General features: G+C 47.0%; 1 protein-coding gene across 1 annotated transcript; it reads right to left on the bottom strand.

The window, feature by feature from the left end:
- Nucleotides 1–221: 221 nt before the first annotated feature.
- LOC103646190 (alpha-amylase/subtilisin inhibitor) lies at nt 222–1,298 on the bottom strand. Its single transcript, XM_008670912.3, has one exon. The coding sequence runs from the start codon at nt 1,192–1,194 to the stop codon at nt 526–528; it is 669 nt and encodes a 222-aa protein (XP_008669134.1). The 5' UTR covers nt 1,195–1,298; the 3' UTR covers nt 222–525.
- Between the last annotated feature and the right edge of the window lie 20,886 nt (nt 1,299–22,184).

Here is a 22,184-nt window from a genome sequence, read left to right as displayed (position 1 = left end):
AAAATGTAGTTTATTTTTACTTCAACTAGAATGACAACTATTATGACTCGTTTTGTTTTGCACTAGCGGCGACAACTAAAACGAAACGGAGGGAGTAGTCAGTACGCGAGCAACAGAACTCCAAACCGAAAATGAATTCAGCAACAGGAGCCTGCAAGAACAGATCATGGGGTTGATGCCCCCACGCTCTCCACAGAACAAGAGAGATGGATTGCGAGACGTGATCAAGCGCATTAGCGCAAGGGTCCATTGTTAATAATGATTCAATTCATGAGAAACAAGTAGAAGAAATTGTTGTTCCTCGGATCTTCTGCTTGCATGATTTCTTGTTTTCTATTGATTTTATCTGGGTCCAATTTAGACTCTGTTTGTCATAGCTCCAATTCACCGGCAGAGCTGTTTTTTAGCTTCACGTACGGTCTCTGTTGGCGGAGTTTAAGCTATTTTGGCAAACTATTTGTAAACCAGAGTCGAGTTGAGCAAGAGCAACTGCTACGCACTACGCATACGAAACGAAGCACCGCATCAAGCATGCATGGTGGTGTCCTTCTGGAACACGACGGCATGAGCCCGGTCGGTCTCGGTGGTGCCGAGCCACGCGCGGCGGTCCCCATCGTCCCTGAACACGCCCAGGTCCTGGCACGACGTCGACGCGCTGGAGCCCCCGCACCACACCAGCTTGTACCCGCGGCTGTGCTTCTCGACGCGGAACACCTTCTCCCGTCCGTTCGGGCTCGAGGACAGGACCGGGCCGGTGAGGACGAGCCGACGGCCCGACCGCGGCGCGGCGCCGTCGCCGGAGACGTGCCACTCGGTGGTCTGCACGCACGTCGTCGCGGCGGCGAAGTGGACGCCGACGTCGGAGGAGACGCGCACGGCGCGGTCGCTGCCACCCTGGTCCTGCTGCAGCGGCGCGAAGCGCACGGGGAAGCCCTTGCGGAGCGGGTCCGTCTCCTGCGCGACGAAGAGCGGGCACGGGTGCAGGCCCTTGGGGGCCATGGTGAGCCCGCCGCCGCCGCCGCCGCTCCCGCGGGGCGGTGCCGGGAGGACGTAGTAGTCCGCGTCGGCGCTCAGCTCGTGGCCGTCCGTGTCGTACACCGGCAACGCTGCGGCGGCGCCGCACGACGAGAGGGAGATGGCTAGAACGGAGAGGAGCACAAGGAGGTGCGCCGCGCGGGGGATGCTCATGGGCATGGCTGAAATGAAACAGTGCGTACGTAGGATGAGGAGAACAGTAGTGTCAAGTGTGTCTCTGTGACTGGGTTCGAATACTCTGATGAATGGATGAGTACCGTTATTTGGTATTTTATATACTGCTCAGGAGTGGAGTCGCCAGTTTTTCTTCCTTCTGGATTTGTACGTGACGTCAAGTCAATTCCTTGTTTTCCGTGCACGCACTGGTCAGATGGTCAACGAAACTGAGAAAAAATCGATTTCAAGTCTGGCTTGCTTGATACGCGCTTGCAGACGCTGTTTTGGCCCCCAAGCAACCTGTTTTGTTTCGCCTACGCCGCCCGCGCACAGGGAGGGAAACGCTATACTAGTTTGCTGGGATCAGCTTGTTTGCATCACCCACCGCTTGGACGCTTTTACAAGCGCTCTTGCGTGCGTTTTCCGATGAAAATCAGCCGCATTCGGAATCTACCTTCCGTTCTGCAGCTCTCTTGTTTCTTTTCTGCCTGCTCCACCTTTGAGCCAATTAGAGTCTCTCCTAAAATTTAAAATGTATAATGTATAGTGTAGAAGAGACTTTTATATTGTATCAATTTAGTTTAGTCTATCCTAAAATAAATTCTGGCTCCATCCCTCCGTGCCACCTAGAGATGGCAACGGGTACAAACCCGCTGGGTTTTGCCGTCCCAAACTCGTACCCGTGAAAAATTTCTATGCCCATTAAAAAACCCGTACCCATGACGGGTTTGAGATTTTGCCCAAACCCGTACCATCGGGTTAGCGGGTACCCATGGGTTGTTGTAAATTTAGAGAAATAAGTGACATGCTTCCTTCATATTTAAATAGATTAAATATTCTAATTCCGAATAAAACAATCATATAACTCAGATAAATACCATATGAAATTATAGCAGCAATGAACAGTAGCAATTCTAAGACATGTAATCATGTAAAATAGCTACACAGGTCCATTTCAAAATTAAACATGGCTTGCAGATGAAGAAGGCAGATTAAACAAATAAACATAATTGTTTATCTTAAACTATTGCTCTCAAAGTAGCGGGTTGCTGTAATAAACAGCCCTCCAACGCTAAAAGGTGATCAGAGATCCTCGACTAACGTGACAGTCCTATCTTACCAAATCAGGGTTTTAGAACAAATATTATGAGCCTAGAAATCAAGCATGAATATTAAGATCAAAACAGTGTGCATAAGAATTAAGGAACAATAATGAACTTAAATAATCAGCTTGCACAATAGTAAGAAATAACTAGGCACAAATAATATCAATGCTGAAAATAACAACACACTAAAACCCAGACTGTCACGTCGTCTCACTACACCGCTATCATCATCGAGCAATCAAATCCGCCCACAAATTGTGCAATCACACCCAAGTAAATAATACTAGCAGATTGCACAAAATTACTCAATAAATAAAGCGAGGCAACGGGTAACTCACAGCACGTAGATTGTCTACGTGGGAAGACCAGCTCAGCGAACACAAGGTTCTGTCCCAGAAAACCAATTCCGCCGCCCACGTCCGGACCTGCACGGCGGGAGGTTGACGGAGATACTAGAGCCGCTGCCGGAGCCGAGGGAGACGTCCACGGCACCGGCCCGAGAAGAGGAACACCGCGCAGCAGGGAGCCCAAGCACCAGGCCACGGTGGACAGAGACCAGAGAATCAACCGCAGCACACACGCGCACTGGTGAAGCAATAGAGCACCGGAGAGCCTCACTGCGCACGAGCAGCACAACCTCCGTGGAGCAGCCACTGGTGGAGCAGTGGATCGAGCGAGTTGCGATTGAAACAGTGAGTGGGAGAAGAACAGAGAACCAGCTTCTCTCCCGTGGAGCGCCAGCCAGGGGAACAAGCCTCCATATATGGAGCCGAGAGGAGGAGCAGCAACCATATCGCGAGAGCTCCGGCAGGATACGCCGCCCAGATCGGAACAGCACAAGCTGCCGCCGCCACAGGCCCCCTGGCCGCTTGCCTCCTGCGTAAGGCACGACGTGCCCTACCTTTTGTTACCAGCCGGCTGCCCTGCTGGGCTGCTCGGCCCAACCGGCCTGGTAGCGGCCTAGCGGGTGGCCATTTCTCCTTTTTTTTAATTTCATTTCTCATATTTTCAATAAAGAAAATAAAGGGAAAATCCCTTCAAATGAACAGCAATCCCCACCATTTTCACTGTTATTTTCTGATCAATGTCATTGAGCTCCCGTACTGTTTATATACTACTTTTCGGCAGAGGTACTTGTTAGGTTTGAACCAAAGCCTATCCCAGTGTACTCCAACCCTGCACGAGTAAGCGGAGGACTACGCCTTGATCCACAAACCCTAGTGTGAGAATCTTCGCACAAAAGGCACATAGTACTAGGCAGATTATCTGCTTCTCTTACGGGGCAGGGCGTTACGGTCATGCCCTTTAATATCTATTCATGAGCTCACTAGAGAGAAAACCCCATTCTCTCCTGGACTGCGACCCCACAGTCAGCTCATATAGGTGAAATCGTTAAGGAAATTCTGTAGGACAATTTCCCTGCTTATAGCATTGACTTCATTAAGAGCATATCGCTCAACCTGCCATACAGTCAGAGCACAGCAGCTCATGAGACTCTTTATCTTTTGTGCTCTTGGTTCCACAGTGCTTCGTTTCCTGGAGCCTGGATCTCGGGATCTCCGGTCACACAGGACAGTTATCCGCAGTTGAAACCGCTAACAGGGTACGAGTCCCATTCCCATACACGCTGCTTGGATTGGCTTTTGAGTGTAACGCCCCGAATTTTGCAGTTGAATTTTTTCTTTTCTTTACTCGCCAAAATTCGGGCGTTACCTTTTCCTTTTCTTTTTCCCCTCGCTAAACCTTGACCTTTTCCAAAGTTCTAAGCGGGATTCGGTTTGGAATTCCCGTACGTATAAAAACCCTAAATACTTTATGTTGTTTGATGCACCATGCCGCCCTTGCATTTCTTTTGATTGCTTTGAAAGTGCAAATGCATTCATGTAGAAAGATCGGATTTCGAAAATGAGAAGAAGATCTTTCTTTCTCTTTTCTCTCTCTCTTTCTCTCTCCCCTCTCTCTCTCTCTCCCGCGCCCTGGGCCGACCCCGGCCGGCCCAGCCGCCCCCTGGCGCCCCCCCCCTTGGGCCCAATAGGCCCAACCGCCCCCCCCACCTCCCCTTTTTCCCCCAATTCTTTCTCCCTCCCTCTCATTTTCTCTCATTTTCTCTCCCTCTCCCTAAGCCGCCGCCCCCTGCCCAACCGCCGCCCTCGGCCGCCCCTGCCGCCGACCGCCCCTCGCCGTCGCGCCCCTCCCCGGTGAGCTCCCCCCTCCCCCTCTCCTCCCTCCCCCATCCCCTCTCCCCTTTCCCCATGGCCGGTTCGGCCGCCTCCCTGCCCGCCCGGTCCGGCCGCCCGCCGCCCAGCCCAGCCGCCATGGCCGGCTCGGCCGCCCCGCCCCCCTGCCTCGCCCGGCTCGGCCGCCCCACGGCCGGCTCGGCCGCCCCCTGCGCCGCCCCCTGCCCCGCCGGTTCGGCCGCCCCTGCGCTCCGCCGGTTCGGCCGCCCCGCCCTCGCCAGCTCGGCCGCCCCTGCGCGCCCCGCCTAGGGCCGGTTCAACCGCCCTAGGGCCGGTTCAACCGCCCCCCCCCCCTTCTGTTTTTTTTATTTTTTTTATTTTATTTTATTTACTTTCTGTGATCATAATTACTGTATTTTAAGTAGGCTAATCACTGTTCATGCTATGGGAAAATAGGAAGTTTAATTTAAAATTCCGTTATGCTATTGATTCACGTAGTTAATTGTTTACCCTGTGCAATGTTGATCAACTAAAAGTGATTAGGTTTCCATTAGTATATACAAATATGTATAACAGAATTATTTTGTTAAAAAACCAATTGTGTCATTAGTGCATAAGATTTAACCCCCCCTGCGAGACCTTTCCCGTTTCTTTCTAACCATAACAAATGCGTTATCGAATGTCATACTTGATGCATATTCGCTTTATTGGTTATCTTGTATGGTGTACTGTTCTTTTGTATTAAATATGTGGATGTATGTATGTATGTTTGCGCTCGCATAGAGAACGATCCGGTCGAAGAGCCCGAGGAATTCGCAGGAGAAGCCCCTGAGCAGCAGTCGGTTGGTGGAGGCAAGTGTCCTTTGACCTATCTATGTCCTATTCATTCTTTAATTCACCTCCCGCATTACACCTTTATACCTAAGGATTGACTAGCTTTTGTTATCCATGTCCTTGTTTACCTATTTGGGTCGGATTATTACTACTTAGTCTGATGCTATTGCTCAACTCTAATCAATGAACATGATGTGATTATCTATAATACGCTGTTTTCCCGTTCTTCTTTATGATTATACTTGTGGTTTTCAAGGGGACTCGAGCGGTTTCTCGAGTGCCTCTCCGTAAGGACCTGTTCTATGGATGACCGCCCGGGAAAACAGTGCAACCATGAGGGTGGAATGGGGTGCCCTTAGCTGAATAATTAGAGGATCCGGGGTGTAGTTCACTTAGCCGTCGTGCCGTCAATGGGGCTCGGTGTATGCGGCTCGCTCTGCCAAGTTTGGGTTCGCCCCTTGGGGAGGAGTGCGGTGCATTTAGGAAACCTAACGGGTGGCTACAGCCCCGGGGAATCTTTGTAAAGGCTTCGTAGTGAATCCCTGGCCATTCACCTCGGGAGTGAATAAGGGTCTTGCAAGCCCGGGCTAGAGAGGGAATCACGGCTTGTGGGTAAAGTGCACAACCTCTGCAGAGTGTTATGAAACTGATATATCAGCCGTGCTCGCGGTTATGAGCGGCCAAGGGAGCTCCAGTGATTAGTGATACTTGATCAGAGATATTTTGGTACAGGTGGCAATGAGATTGATGGTTTTGGTTATGACTATGGTGCTGGTAAGTGGTATTCTTTCCGTTTGGAAAGGATACATCGGGTTAATAACTTGGGTAATGCTAAAACTTGGCTTTCTACTAGTAAATAATAATCTGACCAACTAAAAGCAACTGCTTGACTTATCCCCACATAAAGCTAGTCCACTACAGCCAAACAGGATACTTGCTGAGTATGTTGATGTGTACTCACCCTTGCTCTACACACCAAACCCCCCCCAGGTTGTCAGCATTGCAACCACTGCTCAGGCGAAGATGAAGCTGTGGAAGGAGACTTCCAGGAGTTCCAAGATTACGACAAGTTCTAGGTGTGGGTTAGCGGCAACCCCCAGTCGGCTGCCTGTGAAGGCCGTGTTATCTACGTTTCTTTTCCGCACTTTGATTTATTGTAAGAACCATATGGACGTCTCAGACGTATGATGTAATCGACTATTTCCCTTATTAATACTATTTTGAGCACTGTGTGATGATGTCCATATTATGTAACTGCTGTGTACGTGAATAACTGATCCTGGCACGTACATGGTTCGCATTCGGTTTGCCTTCTAAAAACCGGGTGTGACATAAGTGGTATCAAAGCCGTGCTGACTGTAGGACCGCTAACCTAGAGTAGAATGGTCGTTCTAAGGATTATAGACCTCTGTCTCTTCCTTGACTTTGATATCCCTTCAAAAGTTGGTCCTACTGACCAAACCTATGTTCTACTACATATTATACCTTGCTGAAAATTATGTTTTATTCTGATCCTTCATTTATTTATGATTCATTACTTGCTGGTCATATTAATTCTGTTCTCGCCCTTTTGCTTGCGATGTCTTTTGTAGATGGCTCGACTTAGACACACTGCACGAAAGTCAGTCATCCCCTTCTTACCCTCCCGCCTTGCTGAGCGTCCGCTTCGCCGTCCCGTGGCCGGACAGTCCAGCCACTTGGAGAGACTACACCACCGCCTGCGTGAGGAGCAGGAACGTCGACGACAGGAGCAGCAGGGCTCTTCTTTCTCGCTCCACCAGGAGATAGAGTCTGTGAGGAGCTGCTCTCCTGTGCTTCCTCTGGAGCCGCCCCCTGCACCACCACTGGGCGTCCCAGCTTCTGGAGTAGCTGCTGGAGGAGACCCAGACGACGGAGGTGGCGACGACAGCTCGAGCCACGACACCGACTTCTCTGCTAACCCTGAGCCGGAAGGATGGGTTGCTCGACCCATCACTCGCGACGCTGCTCGCGGGTGTCACTTCCATGATGCGCTCGACACCCTGCTACGTCGGGCATTTGACCGGCATACTTGGTCCGTCGAGTATCGCTGTGTGGTCTACCAGCATAGTCGCGGGGTCTACCCGGACCGCTGGGAGGCAACTTGCTTGGTGCGCTGCCCGGAGGACAGTCTCCAGGGTGCAGAGGCCTGTTCAGAGCACTATTCTATCTCTGAGCGGGACTCAGCTGAGGCAGCCATGCAAGATGCTGCACGGCGTGCGCTTTCGCACTACTGCTCGGTTTTCGGTGGGGCAGCTGACGGTCTTGACCTGAAGTATTACCCCCGCCGTTCATCTGGCAGCACAGGAGGCGTGATTGTCTCACCTGTCGGTGAGGGCAATCCTAGGTTGAGCAGCACAGTCAACCTAGCCGCCGTGCTAAACACGGAGCTGGACCATGCATTAGACGAGCTGAGTAGGGCTCGTGCTGAGATCGCCCTGCTGCGGGCTGAGCGCGCGGAACGTCGTTATCTGGATGGTGGTTCCCCCGCTCCCGTTGGGACTCAGCACCCGTACCGCTCACCTCAGCGTGGACACCAGTCTTATGGCAATCCCGCCTGCAAGACCAAGATAAACCTAGAACCATAGATCGTTAGAGTTGGATCTTGTAATTAATACGAAATAAATATATACATAGAAGCTTCAGTCTTAGCGTTAGTCTCGGTCTTAGTTAGTTTTAGTTAGACAGGGTAGTTTGCTATATCCTGTGCATTTATGTTTGTCATGATGAACTATGTTTGGTTTGGATCTTTGTAATGATTGTCACCAGAGTGTGGGTATCCCCTGCATTTTGGTTTACATACTATGTCAATAAAGTTAGTTATATAGTTGGGAAACCCATTATTCTCCTTTCCTCTTTATCTGAGAAGCTGTGTGGTCTGTGTTGGAGATCAGTGAAGATGCTCATCTGTTCAGTGCTGTTGGAGAATTCTATACTCTTTTCTTATGCTGCAAGCTTTGCCAGATCAGTTCTGATGTGTGGTTGCGTTCTGCAGATGTCAGAGAACAGGCGTAGAGGAGGAAGGCGTGCTCAGCAGGAGCGAGCCGCTCCGCAGGATGAGGTGCCCCAGCAGCAGCACCTGCCGCCCCCGCCCCCGATGTCGATCGAGCAGATGTTTCTGATGCAGACTCAGGCAGTTCAAGCCATCGGTCAGACTCTGGCCGCCATTCAGCAGCAGCAGCAGCAGCAACAGCAGCAAGCACCACCCCAGCCTCAGATGCCTCAGATGCCTAGAGACAAGCGTGCTGAATTCATGAGAGGTCATCCACCAACGTTCGCTCACTCTTCTGACCCCATGGATGCTGAAGATTGGCTGCGCACTGTGGAGCGGGAGTTGCATACCGCTCAGTGCGATGACAGGGAGAAAGTTCTGTATGGTCCCCGTCTGTTGAGAGGAGCAGCCCAGTCATGGTGGGAGTCTTACCTCGCCACCCATGCCGACCCCGACACCATCACCTGGGAAGAATTCAGAAGTAGCTTTCGTCAGTACCATGTGCCTGCAGGTCTGATGACAGTGAAGAAGGAGGAGTTCCTGGCTCTTAAGCAAGGGTCATCGTCTGTCAGTGAGTATCGAGACAGGTTTCTGCAATTGTCTCGCTATGCTCCTGAAGATGTCAACACCGACGCCAAGCGACAGTACCGTTTTCTGAGAGGCTTGGTTGACCCTCTGCAGTATCAGCTGATGAATCACACCTTCCCGACATTCCAGCACCTGATTGATAGAGCGATCATGACAGAGAGAAAGCGCAAGGAGATGGAAGATCGTAAGCGCAAGATCAGTGGACCCCAGCCTGGAAGCAGCAGCCGTCTCCGTTTCTCAGGCAATCAACCTCAGCAGTTCAGGCAGAACCAGCGTCCACCTCAGCAGCATCAGCAGCGTCAGCAGTATCAGCAGTTCCAAAGGCAGTATCCTCAGCATCAGTACCAGAACCGTCAGAGCAATCAGTCAGGAGGTCAGTTTCAAAAGCAGAATCAGCAAGCACCTCATCTTCCTGCCCCAGCAAATCAGCAGAACAGTCAGGCAGCACCAGCTCAAGTTGGAAACAGGGCATGTTTCCACTGTGGAGAGCAAGGCCACTGGGTGATGCAATGTCCGAAGAAGGCAGCCCAGCAGCAGTCAGGCCCCAATGCCCCAGCAAAGCAGAATGTGCCTCAGCCTGGAGCAGGCAATCGCTCTCAGCAGCGCTATAATCATGGAAGATTGAATCACTTGGAGGCTGAAGCAGTTCAGGAGACCCCCGACATGACAGTAGGTATGTTCCCAGTCGATTCCCATATTGCAGAAGTGTTATTTGATACTGGAGCAACACATTCTTTCATTACTGCATCATGGGTAGAAGCACATAATCTTCCAACTACTACCATGTCAACCCCCATTCAAATTGACTCAGCCGGTGGTAGAATTCGAGCTGATAGCATTTGTTTAAATGTAAGTGTGGAAATAAGGGGGATAGCATTTCCCGCCAACCTTATAGTAATGGGTACTCAGGGAATAGATGTCATCCTAGGGATGAATTGGCTGGATAAGTATCAGGCAGTTATCAGTTGTGATAAAAGGACAATCAAGTTGGTGTCCCCACTAGGAGAGGAAGTGGTGACCGAGTTAGTCCCGCCTGAGCCAAAGAAAGGAAGTTGTTATCAGATGGCTGTCGATAGCAGTGAAGCAGATCCAATTGAGAGTATCAAGGTTGTGTCTGAATTCCCAGATGTGTTTCCAAAGGATTTACCGGGTATGCCACCAGAGCGGAAAGTTGAGTTTGCTATAGAGCTTCTTCCTGGAACCGCCCCTATCTTCAAGAGAGCTTACAGAATATCTGGACCAGAGTTGGATGAGCTTAAGAAGCAAATTGATGAGCTGTCAGAGAAAGGTTACATCCGGCCAAGCACCTCGCCTTGGGCCGCCCCTGTCTTGTTTGTGGAGAAGAAAGATGGTACCAAGAGGATGTGTATCGATTATCGAGCTTTGAATGAAGTCACGATCAAGAACAAGTATCCCTTGCCCAGAATAGAAGATCTGTTCGACCAGTTGAGAGGAGCCAGTGTGTTCTCCAAGATCGATCTAAGGTCAGGTTATCATCAGCTCAGGATCCGACCTTCGGACATTCCGAAGACGGCATTCATTACCAAGTATGGTTTATATGAGTTCACAGTGATGTCTTTTGGTTTGACCAATGCGCCAGCATTCTTCATGAACTTGATGAACAGTGTATTCATGGATTATCTTGATAAGTTCGTGGTGGTATTCATTGATGACATTCTGGTTTATTCTCAAAGTGAAGAAGAGCATGCAGATCATTTGAGGATGGTATTGCAGAGATTGCGAGAGCACCAGTTGTATGCAAAGTTGAGCAAGTGTGAGTTCTGGATCAGTGAAGTCCTGTTCTTGGGTCACATAATCAACAAAGAAGGATTGGCTGTGGATCCGAAGAAAGTGGCAGACATTCTAAACTGGAAAGCGCCAACGGATGCTAGAGGAATCAAGAGCTTCATTGGGATGGCCGGATATTATCGGCGATTCATTGAAGGGTTTTCGAAGATTGCGAAACCAATGACAGCGTTGCTAGGCAACAAAGTTGAGTTCAAGTGGACCCAGAAATGTCAAGAGGCCTTTGAAGCGCTGAAAGAGAAGTTGACTACAGCGCCTGTCCTAGTCTTGCCTGATGTGCACAAGCCCTTCTCGGTGTATTGTGATGCTTGTTACACAGGTTTGGGATGTGTGTTGATGCAAGAGGGAAAAGTTGTGGCTTACTCGTCCCGACAGCTGAAGGTTCATGAGAAGAATTACCCAATCCATGATCTAGAGTTGGCAGCAGTGGTTCACGCACTGAAGACATGGAGGCACTATCTGTATGGACAGAAATGCGATGTTTACACAGACCACAAGAGTCTGAAGTACATATTCACTCAGTCAGAATTGAACATGAGGCAACGAAGATGGTTAGAATTGATCAAAGACTATGAGTTGGAGATTCATTACCATCCCGGCAAAGCAAACGTAGTGGCAGATGCTCTGAGCAGAAAGAGTCAAGTCAATCTGATGGTTGCTCGCCCGATGCCTTATGAGTTGGCCAAAGAGTTTGACAGGTTGAGTCTCGGATTTCTGAACAATTCGCGAGGAGTCACAGTTGAATTGGAACCTACCTTGGAGCGCGAAATCAAAGAAGCGCAGAAGAATGATGAGAAGATCAGTGAGATTCGGCGATTAATTCTAGATGGCAGAGGCAAAGACTTTCGAGAAGATGCAGAAGGAGTGGTATGGTTCAGAGACCGCTTGTGTGTTCCCAATGTCCAGTCTATTCGGGAGTTGATTCTTAAGGAAGCTCATGAGACAGCTTATTCGATTCACCCTGGCAGTGAGAAGATGTATCAGGATCTGAAGAAGAAATTCTGGTGGTACGGAATGAAAAGAGAAATCGCAGAGCATGTGGCTATGTGCGATAGTTGTCGAAGAATTAAGGCAGAACACCAGAGACCAGCTGGATTGTTGCAACCGTTGCAGATCCCTCAGTGGAAATGGGATGAAATTGGTATGGATTTCATAGTCGGATTGCCTCGCACTCGAGCCGGCTACGATTCCATCTGGGTAGTAGTGGACCGTTTGACCAAGTCAGCCCACTTCATACCTGTCAAGACCAACTACAACAGTGCAGTATTGGCAGAATTGTATATGTCTCGGATCGTTTGTCTTCATGGTGTGCCAAAGAAGATAGTGTCAGACCGAGGAACGCAGTTCACCTCTCATTTCTGGCAGCAGTTGCATGAAGCCTTGGGCACGCATCTGAATTTCAGTTCAGCTTATCACCCGCAGACAGATGGTCAGACTGAAAGAACCAATCAAATTCTTGAAGACATGTTGAGAGCCTGTGCGTTGCAAGATCAGTCCGGATGGGACAAGCGATTGCCTTATGCAGAATTTTCCTATAACAACAGTTATCAGGCCAGTTTGAAGATGTCACCATTTCAAGCGCTGTATGGAAGGAGTTGCAGAACTCCGTTGCAATGGGATCAGCCTGGAGAGAAGCAGGTGTTTGGGCCAGACATTTTGCTCGAAGCCGAAGAGAACATCAAGATGGTTCGAGAGAATCTGAAGATAGCGCAATCGAGGCAGCGAAGCTATGCAGACACAAGAAGAAGAGAGCTGAGTTTCGAAGTCGGAGACTTTGTTTATCTGAAAGTGTCACCGATCAGAGGAGTCAGAAGATTCGGAGTCAAAGGCAAGCTAGCACCCCGCTACATTGGTCCGTATCAGATTCTTGCGAGACGTGGAGAAGTGGCCTATCAGCTCAGTTTGCCAGAGAGTTTGTCTGCTGTGCATAATGTCTTTCATGTGTCTCAGTTAAAGAAGTGCTTGCGTGTGCCAGAAGAGCAGTTGCCAGTGGAAGGTCTGGAAGTCCAGGAGGACTTGACCTATGTTGAGAAGCCAGCTCAGATCCTTGAGATTGCAGATAGAGTCACCCGAAGGAAGACCGTCAGAATGTGCAAAGTCAGATGGAGTCACCACTCTGAGGAAGAAGCAACCTGGGAGCGTGAAGATGATCTGATGGCTAAGTACCCGGAGCTCTTTGCTAGCCAGCCCTGAATCTCGAGGGCGAGATTCTTTTAAGGGGGATAGGTTTGTAACGCCCCGAATTTTGCAGTTGAATTTTTTCTTTTCTTTACTCGCCAAAATTCGGGCGTTACCTTTTCCTTTTCTTTTTCCCCACGCTAAACCTTGACCTTTTCCAAAGTTCTAAGCGGGATTCGGTTTGGAATTCCCGTACGTATAAAAACCCTAAATACTTTATGTTGTTTGATGCACCATGCCGCCCTTGCATTTCTTTTGATTGCTTTGAAAGTGCAAATGCATTCATGTAGAAAGATCGGATTTCGAAAATGAGAAGAAGATCTTTCTTTCTCTTCTCTCTCTCTCTTTCTCTCTCCCCTCTCTCTCTCTCTCCCGCGCCCTGGGCCGACCCCGGCCGGCCCAGCCGCCCCCTGGCGCCCCCCCCCTTGGGCCCAATAGGCCCAACCGCCCCCCCCCCCACCTCCCCTTTTTCCCCCAATTCTTTCTCCCTCCCTCTCATTTTCTCTCATTTTCTCTCCCTCTCCCTAAGCCGCCGCCCCCTGCCCAACCGCCGCCCTCGGCCGCCCCTGCCGCCGACCGCCCCTCGCCGTCGCGCCCCTCCCCGGTGAGCTCCCCCCTCCCCCTCTCCTCCCTCCCCCATCCCCTCTCCCCTTTCCCCATGGCCGGTTCGGCCGCCTCCCTGCCCGCCCGGTCCGGCCGCCCGCCGCCCAGCCCAGCCGCCATGGCCGGCTCGGCCGCCCCGCCCCCCTGCCTCGCCCGGCTCGGCCGCCCCACGGCCGGCTCGGCCGCCCCCTGCGCCGCCCCCTGCCCCGCCGGTTCGGCCGCCCCTGCGCTCCGCCGGTTCGGCCGCCCCGCCCTCGCCAGCTCGGCCGCCCCTGCGCGCCCCGCCTAGGGCCGGTTCAACCGCCCTAGGGCCGGTTCAACCGCCCCCCCCCCCCTTCTGTTTTTTTTATTTTTTTTATTTTATTTTATTTACTTTCTGTGATCATAATTACTGTATTTTAAGTAGGCTAATCACTGTTCATGCTATGGGAAAATAGGAAGTTTAATTTAAAATTCCGTTATGCTATTGATTCACGTAGTTAATTGTTTACCCTGTGCAATGTTGATCAACTAAAAGTGATTAGGTTTCCATTAGTATATACAAATATGTATAACAGAATTATTTTGTTAAAAAACCAATTGTGTCATTAGTGCATAAGATTTAACCCCCCCTGCGAGACCTTTCCCGTTTCTTTCTAACCATAACAAATGCGTTATCGAATGTCATACTTGATGCATATTCGCTTTATTGGTTATCTTGTATGGTGTACTGTTCTTTTGTATTAAATATGTGGATGTATGTATGTATGTTTGCGCTCGCATAGAGAACGATCCGGTCGAAGAGCCCGAGGAATTCGCAGGAGAAGCCCCTGAGCAGCAGTCGGTTGGTGGAGGCAAGTGTCCTTTGACCTATCTATGTCCTATTCATTCTTTAATTCACCTCCCGCATTACACCTTTATACCTAAGGATTGACTAGCTTTTGTTATCCATGTCCTTGTTTACCTATTTGGGTCGGATTATTACTACTTAGTCTGATGCTATTGCTCAACTCTAATCAATGAACATGATGTGATTATCTATGATACGCTGTTTTCCCGTTCTTCTTTATGATTATACTTGTGGTTTTCAAGGGGACTCGAGCGGTTTCTCGAGTGCCTCTCCGTAAGGACCTGTTCTATGGATGACCGCCCGGGAAAACAGTGCAACCATGAGGGTGGAATGGGGTGCCCTTAGCTGAATAATTAGAGGATCCGGGGTGTAGTTCACTTAGCCGTCGTGCCGTCAATGGGGCTCGGTGTATGCGGCTCGCTCTGCCAAGTTTGGGTTCGCCCCTTGGGGAGGAGTGCGGTGCATTTAGGAAACCTAACGGGTGGCTACAGCCCCGGGGAATCTTTGTAAAGGCTTCGTAGTGAATCCCTGGCCATTCACCTCGGGAGTGAATAAGGGTCTTGCAAGCCCGGGCTAGAGAGGGAATCACGGCTTGTGGGTAAAGTGCACAACCTCTGCAGAGTGTTATGAAACTGATATATCAGCCGTGCTCGCGGTTATGAGCGGCCAAGGGAGCTCCAGTGATTAGTGATACTTGATCAGAGATATTTTGGTACAGGTGGCAATGAGATTGATGGTTTTGGTTATGACTATGGTGCTGGTAAGTGGTATTCTTTCCGTTTGGAAAGGATACATCGGGTTAATAACTTGGGTAATGCTAAAACTTGGCTTTCTACTAGTAAATAATAATCTGACCAACTAAAAGCAACTGCTTGACTTATCCCCACATAAAGCTAGTCCACTACAGCCAAACAGGATACTTGCTGAGTATGTTGATGTGTACTCACCCTTGCTCTACACACCAAACCCCCCCCCAGGTTGTCAGCATTGCAACCACTGCTCAGGCGAAGATGAAGCTGTGGAAGGAGACTTCCAGGAGTTCCAAGATTACGACAAGTTCTAGGTGTGGGTTAGCGGCAACCCCCAGTCGGCTGCCTGTGAAGGCCGTGTTATCTACGTTTCTTTTCCGCACTTTGATTTATTGTAAGAACCATATGGACGTCTCAGACGTATGATGTAATCGACTATTTCCCTTATTAATACTATTTTGAGCACTGTGTGATGATGTCCATATTATGTAACTGCTGTGTACGTGAATAACTGATCCTGGCACGTACATGGTTCGCATTCGGTTTGCCTTCTAAAAACCGGGTGTGACATTGAGCCAGCCCTTTGGTGAAAGGATCAGCAAGGTTCCTTTCAGACTTGATGTAATCTACGGTTATTACACCCGTCTCTCTAGCATGCCGACATGAATCAAGTCGTCTTCTGATATGCCTCGAGGATTTTTGGTTGTCCTTTCTACTGTTCACTTTCAGCAACACAGAAGTGTTGTCACAGTATACTAGGACAGCCGGTATCGGCTTTGCTAGCATTGGAAGGTCTGACAATAGGTCTCTCAACCATTCAGCCTCCAATGCTGCTGAATCAAGTGCAACTAATTCAGCCTCCTTGGTGGAACGTGTCGACACTGATTGTTTAGACGATCTCCATGACATGGCCCCACCAGCTAAAGTGAACACATAGCCACTTGTAGACTTCATTTGATCCGAGTCAGAGATCCAGTTTGCATCACTGAATCCTTCAAGTACTGACGGAAATCCGGTATATTTAATACCAAGATTCATCGCTCCCTTCAAATACCGAAGCACTCTGTACAAGGCTACCCAGTGTCTATCTCCTGGACTGGCCGAATAACGAGCCAGTCTGCATACTGCATATGAGATATCTGGTCTAGTTGCACTGCTCAGGTACATGAGAGATCCGATGATCTGCGAATATAGTAGCTGGTTCACAGGCTCGCCTTCATATTTACTGAGCGTGTAGGATGGATCATAGGGCGTGGTGACTGGTTTACAGTCCATATGTCCAAAGTGAGTCAGGACCTTTTCCATATAATGGGATTGTGACAAAGTAATCCCATCCTCACCCTTTATCAGCTTGATGTTCAGTATAACATCAGCTTCACCCAAGTCCTTCATATCAAAGTTCTTGGAGAGGAATAATTTTGTCTCCATGATAGCCTCCAAATCGGTCCCAAATATCAATATGTCATCAACGTATAAACACATGATGACACCTTTGCCCCCAGAGAAGCGATAATACACACACTTGTCGGCTTCGTTTACACAAAACCCGGCAGTGGTCAGAGTATTATTAAACTTCTCATGCCATTGTCTGGGAGCTTGCTTAAGACCGTATAAGGATTTAATCAAGCGACACACTTTGCTCTCTTGTCCTTTAACCACAAATCCTTCTGGTTGCTGCATATAAATTTCCTCTTCCAGCTCTCCATTTAGGAATGCTGTCTTTACGTCCATTTGATGAACAAGAAGTTTATACGCAGCTGCCAGCGCTATAAGCACACGGATTGTGGGCAATCGAGCCACCGGATAATAAGTATCAAAATAATCCTCCTCTTTCTTTTGAGTAAAACCCTTAGCCACAAGACGGGCCTTGTACTTTTCAATAGTACCATCAGGTCTCCTCTTCCTCCTAAAGATCCATTTACAGCCCACAGGCTTGCAACCAGCTGGGAGATCAGTTATCTCCCAAGTTCCGTTCGAGATGATTGAATCCATCTCGCTACGGACAGCCTCCCTCCAGTACTCTGCATCCGGAGATGTATATGCCTCTGTGAGGGAGCGTGGTTCTTCATCCACTAGATAGATAATATAATCATCACCCAGAGACTTTTCAGTCCTTTGTCTCTTACTCCTCCTTAACTCCAAATCTGGAGTCTGGTCATGGACACTCGAGGGCAGAGAATATGTCCGAGATGGACCATCTGGGGCTACTACTTCCTTATCCCGCATAGGGAAGATGCTCTCAAAGAATGTCACATCCCGAGACTCCATTATTACATTTACAGCGATTTCGCTTGTCTCGGAATGGACCACTAGTGAAAGTTGCCTAGAGGGGGGGTGAATAGGCAAGTTAAAACTTTTTCAACCAAAACTAGAAGCAAACTGGGTAAAACTGAATTGATCTCGAAATTCACCCAGTTAACTTTGGAAATGAGATGTTCTAAATGATCCACAGGGTTCAAGGTAGTAGATCTGAGAAGGGCACTTCTCAAAATCCACACACCAAAAATATATAAACAAATCTTCCACACAATGGTGAGAGAACGAAGAACACAAATAAGCACAATGACCAAGAATACAAGAGACACAAGATTTATCCCGAGGTTCGGTCACACCACCAAGGTGCCCTACTTCCTCGTTGAGGCGCCCACAAAGAGCCGGGTCTCTTTCAACCCTAATCCTCCCTTTGCCGACCACAAAGGTCAAGCCCACACAATAATCTTTGCTCAAACGAGCGGGTAATACAAACTTTCTTGTGGTCTTCCACAAGATTTGGAGACTCACAAGAGACACCTAGTCGTCTAGGAGCTAGAAGCTCCAAGAGTAATGAATCCACAAAGAACTCGATGTTGTACCAAAGCTCGAATGAAGAAGAACAAGAGAGATTTAGAGATGAAGCACAAAAACCGCAGCTCTCAAGCTCACTCAAAGATTCCTCTCCAAAGATTTGAAATGGGAGAGGCAAGAGATGTGTGTGAGGGAGAGGGAGGTGTTTCTTGGGTTAGAAATGGAGTTCAAATCGTGCTCACTGCTTTGGGGAGAGAGGTAGGAGGTAGTATATATAGTTGGAGCTCAAAACTAGCCGTTGGGCCGATTTTTCTGTTTGAGGGCGGTTGAGCCTCCCCCTAGGGCGGTTGAGCCTCCCCTGGCAGGCCTGGCAGCCTGTCTGCCAGTCTGACTGGCAGACTGACGCGCAGACTGACCGCAGACTGGTCAAAGTTGACCAACACCGGTTGAACCGCCCAGGGGGGGCGGTTGAACCGCCCCTGACACCTCTGGCGACCTGTTTGCCAGTCTGACTTGCAGACTGTTGGTCAGAGGTCAGAGGGGTCAGAGACCAGCTGAACTGCCCCTCAGGACCAGTTCAACTGGTCTTGACCAGAGAGTTTAGGAGAGAAAACCCCAGCTCAACTGCCCGGAGGCAAGTTCAGCTGGTGTATGGTCAAAGAGGTTCATAGCTGAAGTTGAGTTCAGCTGAAGTTGAGAAAGCTCAACTCAGCTGAAGTTCAGCTCAGCTGAAAAGCTCAGCTGCAGCTGAAGAAGCTCAACTCAGCTGAAGTCAAGTTCAGCTGGAAAGCTCAGCTGCAGTTGAAGAAGTTCAGCTGCTTTTCAGCAAGAACACTCTAGGTTTCTCAACCCTAACCACGGTCAACCATAGAACGTTAAAGAGATTTTTGCTTTTCAAAAATAGCTTTTGAATATAGAGGTTTGAGCTTTGGCAAACACCAACCTTCTTTTTGGATCCCCCTTTATAGTACGACGATTCCTATACTCAAGTTAAATAAAATATAATGAAGTAAACTCCTTGAGTCATTGGTGTCTCATGTGTGATTTCTCCATGGCATTTCTTCATAAGGATCACAAACATCTTTGTCTCACCTTTTGAAGCAAACTCAAATCAAACCCTGTGACTTGTACCATATCACCTTATATGAGTTCAAATCATGGCTTCAAGTCACCTTACTGATGCATCAACATGTTATAACTCTTCATAGCTGATTAGTTCATCGACTTAGTGCAAGTACTCTCTTCTTCACCTTAGCCATGGTACCTCGGTCTACAAGCCGTCACTTGGCCTTCACCTTCGCTTAGTTCCTCGAAGCCCTTTCCTTGCTATCTTCACCCTATCAAGCCATTCTTGAGTCACATCATATTGATCAACCATTGAGAGAATCATTTCTTCAATATTGTGAACCTTGCTTGAATGTCTTCTAGATATAACCGTTAAGAACAATCAAGCTCTAGTTTGATTCTCATAGAAGCATATATGGACTGATAGTAATATGGTCAAGCCAATTCACGATTCCTCATATCTTATTCTCTTTGGCTTGACCAATCCTCTAAATCACTTTGTCCTCTATTTTGATCATATGTATGTAGTGATTTCTCAGGTCTTGTCCATATATTCAAACCAATGTAGAGATCATATTATATCCATTTGCATTGTCTCATTGGTTATATAACCTCGTGTTGAACCTTTGTTCACTGATCATTATACACTATTCAAGTATGTTCATCATACTGAATTTCCTGTTCAACACTTAGCAAACTCGTTAGACCTTTAAATGTGTTGTTATCCAAATCACCAAAACTCACAAAAGGGATGAATGCACTTTCAATCTCCCCCTTTTTGGTGATTGATGACAACACATTTAAAGCTTACATAAGATTTTGAATCCTATGATATAGTTTCCTCCCCCTAAATATGGGCATTTCAGAAAACAACACTTTTGTACTCAAATGCCAAAAGCACATATTTAGGTCAAAGTATGGAGACAACTTATATCATACTATTCATTGGGTGCAGTGTGTCATAAAATAAACGTGATGCTCATGACAAAGAATGCACTTACCAATTTTCTACATATTATGTTTTTCTTATGATTCCCCCTTTTGTTAATTATTTCTCCCCTTTTTAAAAGTCTTCTAACACTTAGTTACATAAGACTAAAGGTAAGCTTTAATACAAAATTTCTCCCCCTTTGTCATAAATCTCCAAAAGGATACAAAGAATATAAAGGATCGAAATTATGATTAAGCGAGATGTGAACACACTATCATGAAAGGGATCCTTAGATGGCACAAAGGTAATGGATAAGTGTCATAAGTGATGTACCTTTGCGTTTTACCTTTTCAAGGGGTTTCCAGACTTGTGTTGGATTTAGAATTCATTTGCAAGCTCTTGTTGGCATAATTGTGACATAGGTCCAAGATATCAAATTAAGATTGTCATACTAACTGAAAGATAAATCTTGATACCTGGAGTCTAGATGTCACCTAGCATTTTCTTATCACAACAAGAGGCAACATGAAAATTGCACAAGTATGGATTATGCAACTAGTGATCATGTATGAAAAATATCAATTGAAAAACACCAATTGATACAATTTGATAGATAAATAGATCACTAATAGCATATTACACTAAGTTCTCCTCAAGTTTTAGTGCACACATATATATATATGAATTCAATTGATATATGTTGAGAGTACTTATTTGAAATTTATAGTACCATTAGCATAAAAGGAGTATCAACTGAACATAATCATGCAACATAAGGAACATGTGCACTATTTAATCAATTAAGTTCTAGACAGGAGAATCTATAAGCTATGCTACTTCAGATATTTGTAATCCAAAAAGATGTGATACATATTTACCAATTTTAGATGACGTTGGAGTAGCATATACAAGAGAAACTCATTCTCTTATGAAATGTATAGAAGTTACATTTATTGGAGCAAAGAATCTTTGATACTCATCAAAATTTGCAGTGGAAGCGATTGTCTTTGCTTGAAGATTCCTTTCTAATTTGAGACTACACACATAATAGACTTGAAAATGAAGTTAGTCTCAAAGATGCAAATTATAGACCATTCTCCCCCTAAATGTGTGCATACAAGTGATGAATACTTGTTTAGCTTATGCACTTGGACTTGTGAGGCCAGGGGATTAAGTTCTACAATTTGAACCTTGGTACAAATAAAGTATGAAAATATGAAATTGCACCAATTTAAGGAATTACTCATAATCAAACGGTATACTAATCGACATGATATGCAATATTTTAAGCCAAGATTCAAGTGCAACTTTATGATGTGACTTAAGATATTGCATATATATGCATACACTAACTTGTAAGAGCCTAGATACACAAATGTAATACAATAGTTCATGGAGTGACACACCTCTGTTCCATGCCATATGGTCTTCATTATAATCATGAATTTCTATCTTAGCTTTTGATAGGCTTGACATTTCAAAGAGAAACTTATCCTCTTTAAACGATCAAGAGAAACTCATTCTCTTCAAAGAACTACACAAATTCACTAAAAGAAAATGTTAGTCTTTAAGGACACAAGATATAGAATGAGCTCCCCCTAAATGTATGCATCAAGTATTCGAATTACTTGTAACATGCACTTGATTCAAATAAGATTCTTAGAGGAGTTCATCATATATCTTGGTCAAGGCATAATATATATGAAACAATTGAATTTATGCTAGAGAACACATATCATTCCCCAATAGAACTAATCCATGGGGTGACATGTGGTAAATATTTGATCATTTCCTTGGAACCACTCATCCTCATTTGATGTTCTCCAAGGTGTGAGACTACAAAACATGAACTTGAAGAAATCATTAGCCTCACAAGATATAGGCTAAACTCCCCCTCAATTTGTGCATGCAAGAGTACACAAAGTACACTTATGCACATTAACAATGCGAGGTTAAAGGAGATGTTTGCACTATATCTTGGTTTAACATAACATGCTTTACATAGATGATGAAAATTAAACCAATTAAAAGTTTAAGAACTAAAAGTATATCAATTGAAATATTGGAGGGTAAAGCATGCTAATATGAACCTTAAACCTCATAATGAAGGATATCATATAAATATGTCACTACATCTTCATTATTAGGTTGACAAAAAGTGTAACTCCCTTCTTGAATCACTGTGATTTCTTTTCTCTTTATGATTTCATCCAACCAGGCGATCTTGAACTTCATTGATCTTGGCTTGGTTCAATCAAACTTGATATGAGACCCATTGAAACTCAATGATTGAAACACCCAAGACTCTTATATCCGTGGATTTTGAATCCATC

The sequence above is a fragment of the Zea mays genome, chromosome 2 (assembly GCF_902167145.1).
Source record: "Zea mays cultivar B73 chromosome 2, Zm-B73-REFERENCE-NAM-5.0, whole genome shotgun sequence".
NCBI lineage: Eukaryota > Viridiplantae > Streptophyta > Magnoliopsida > Poales > Poaceae > Zea > Zea mays.
The sequence above is the reverse complement of the archived record's forward strand: the minus strand, read 5'-3'. Positions and strand labels throughout refer to the sequence as shown.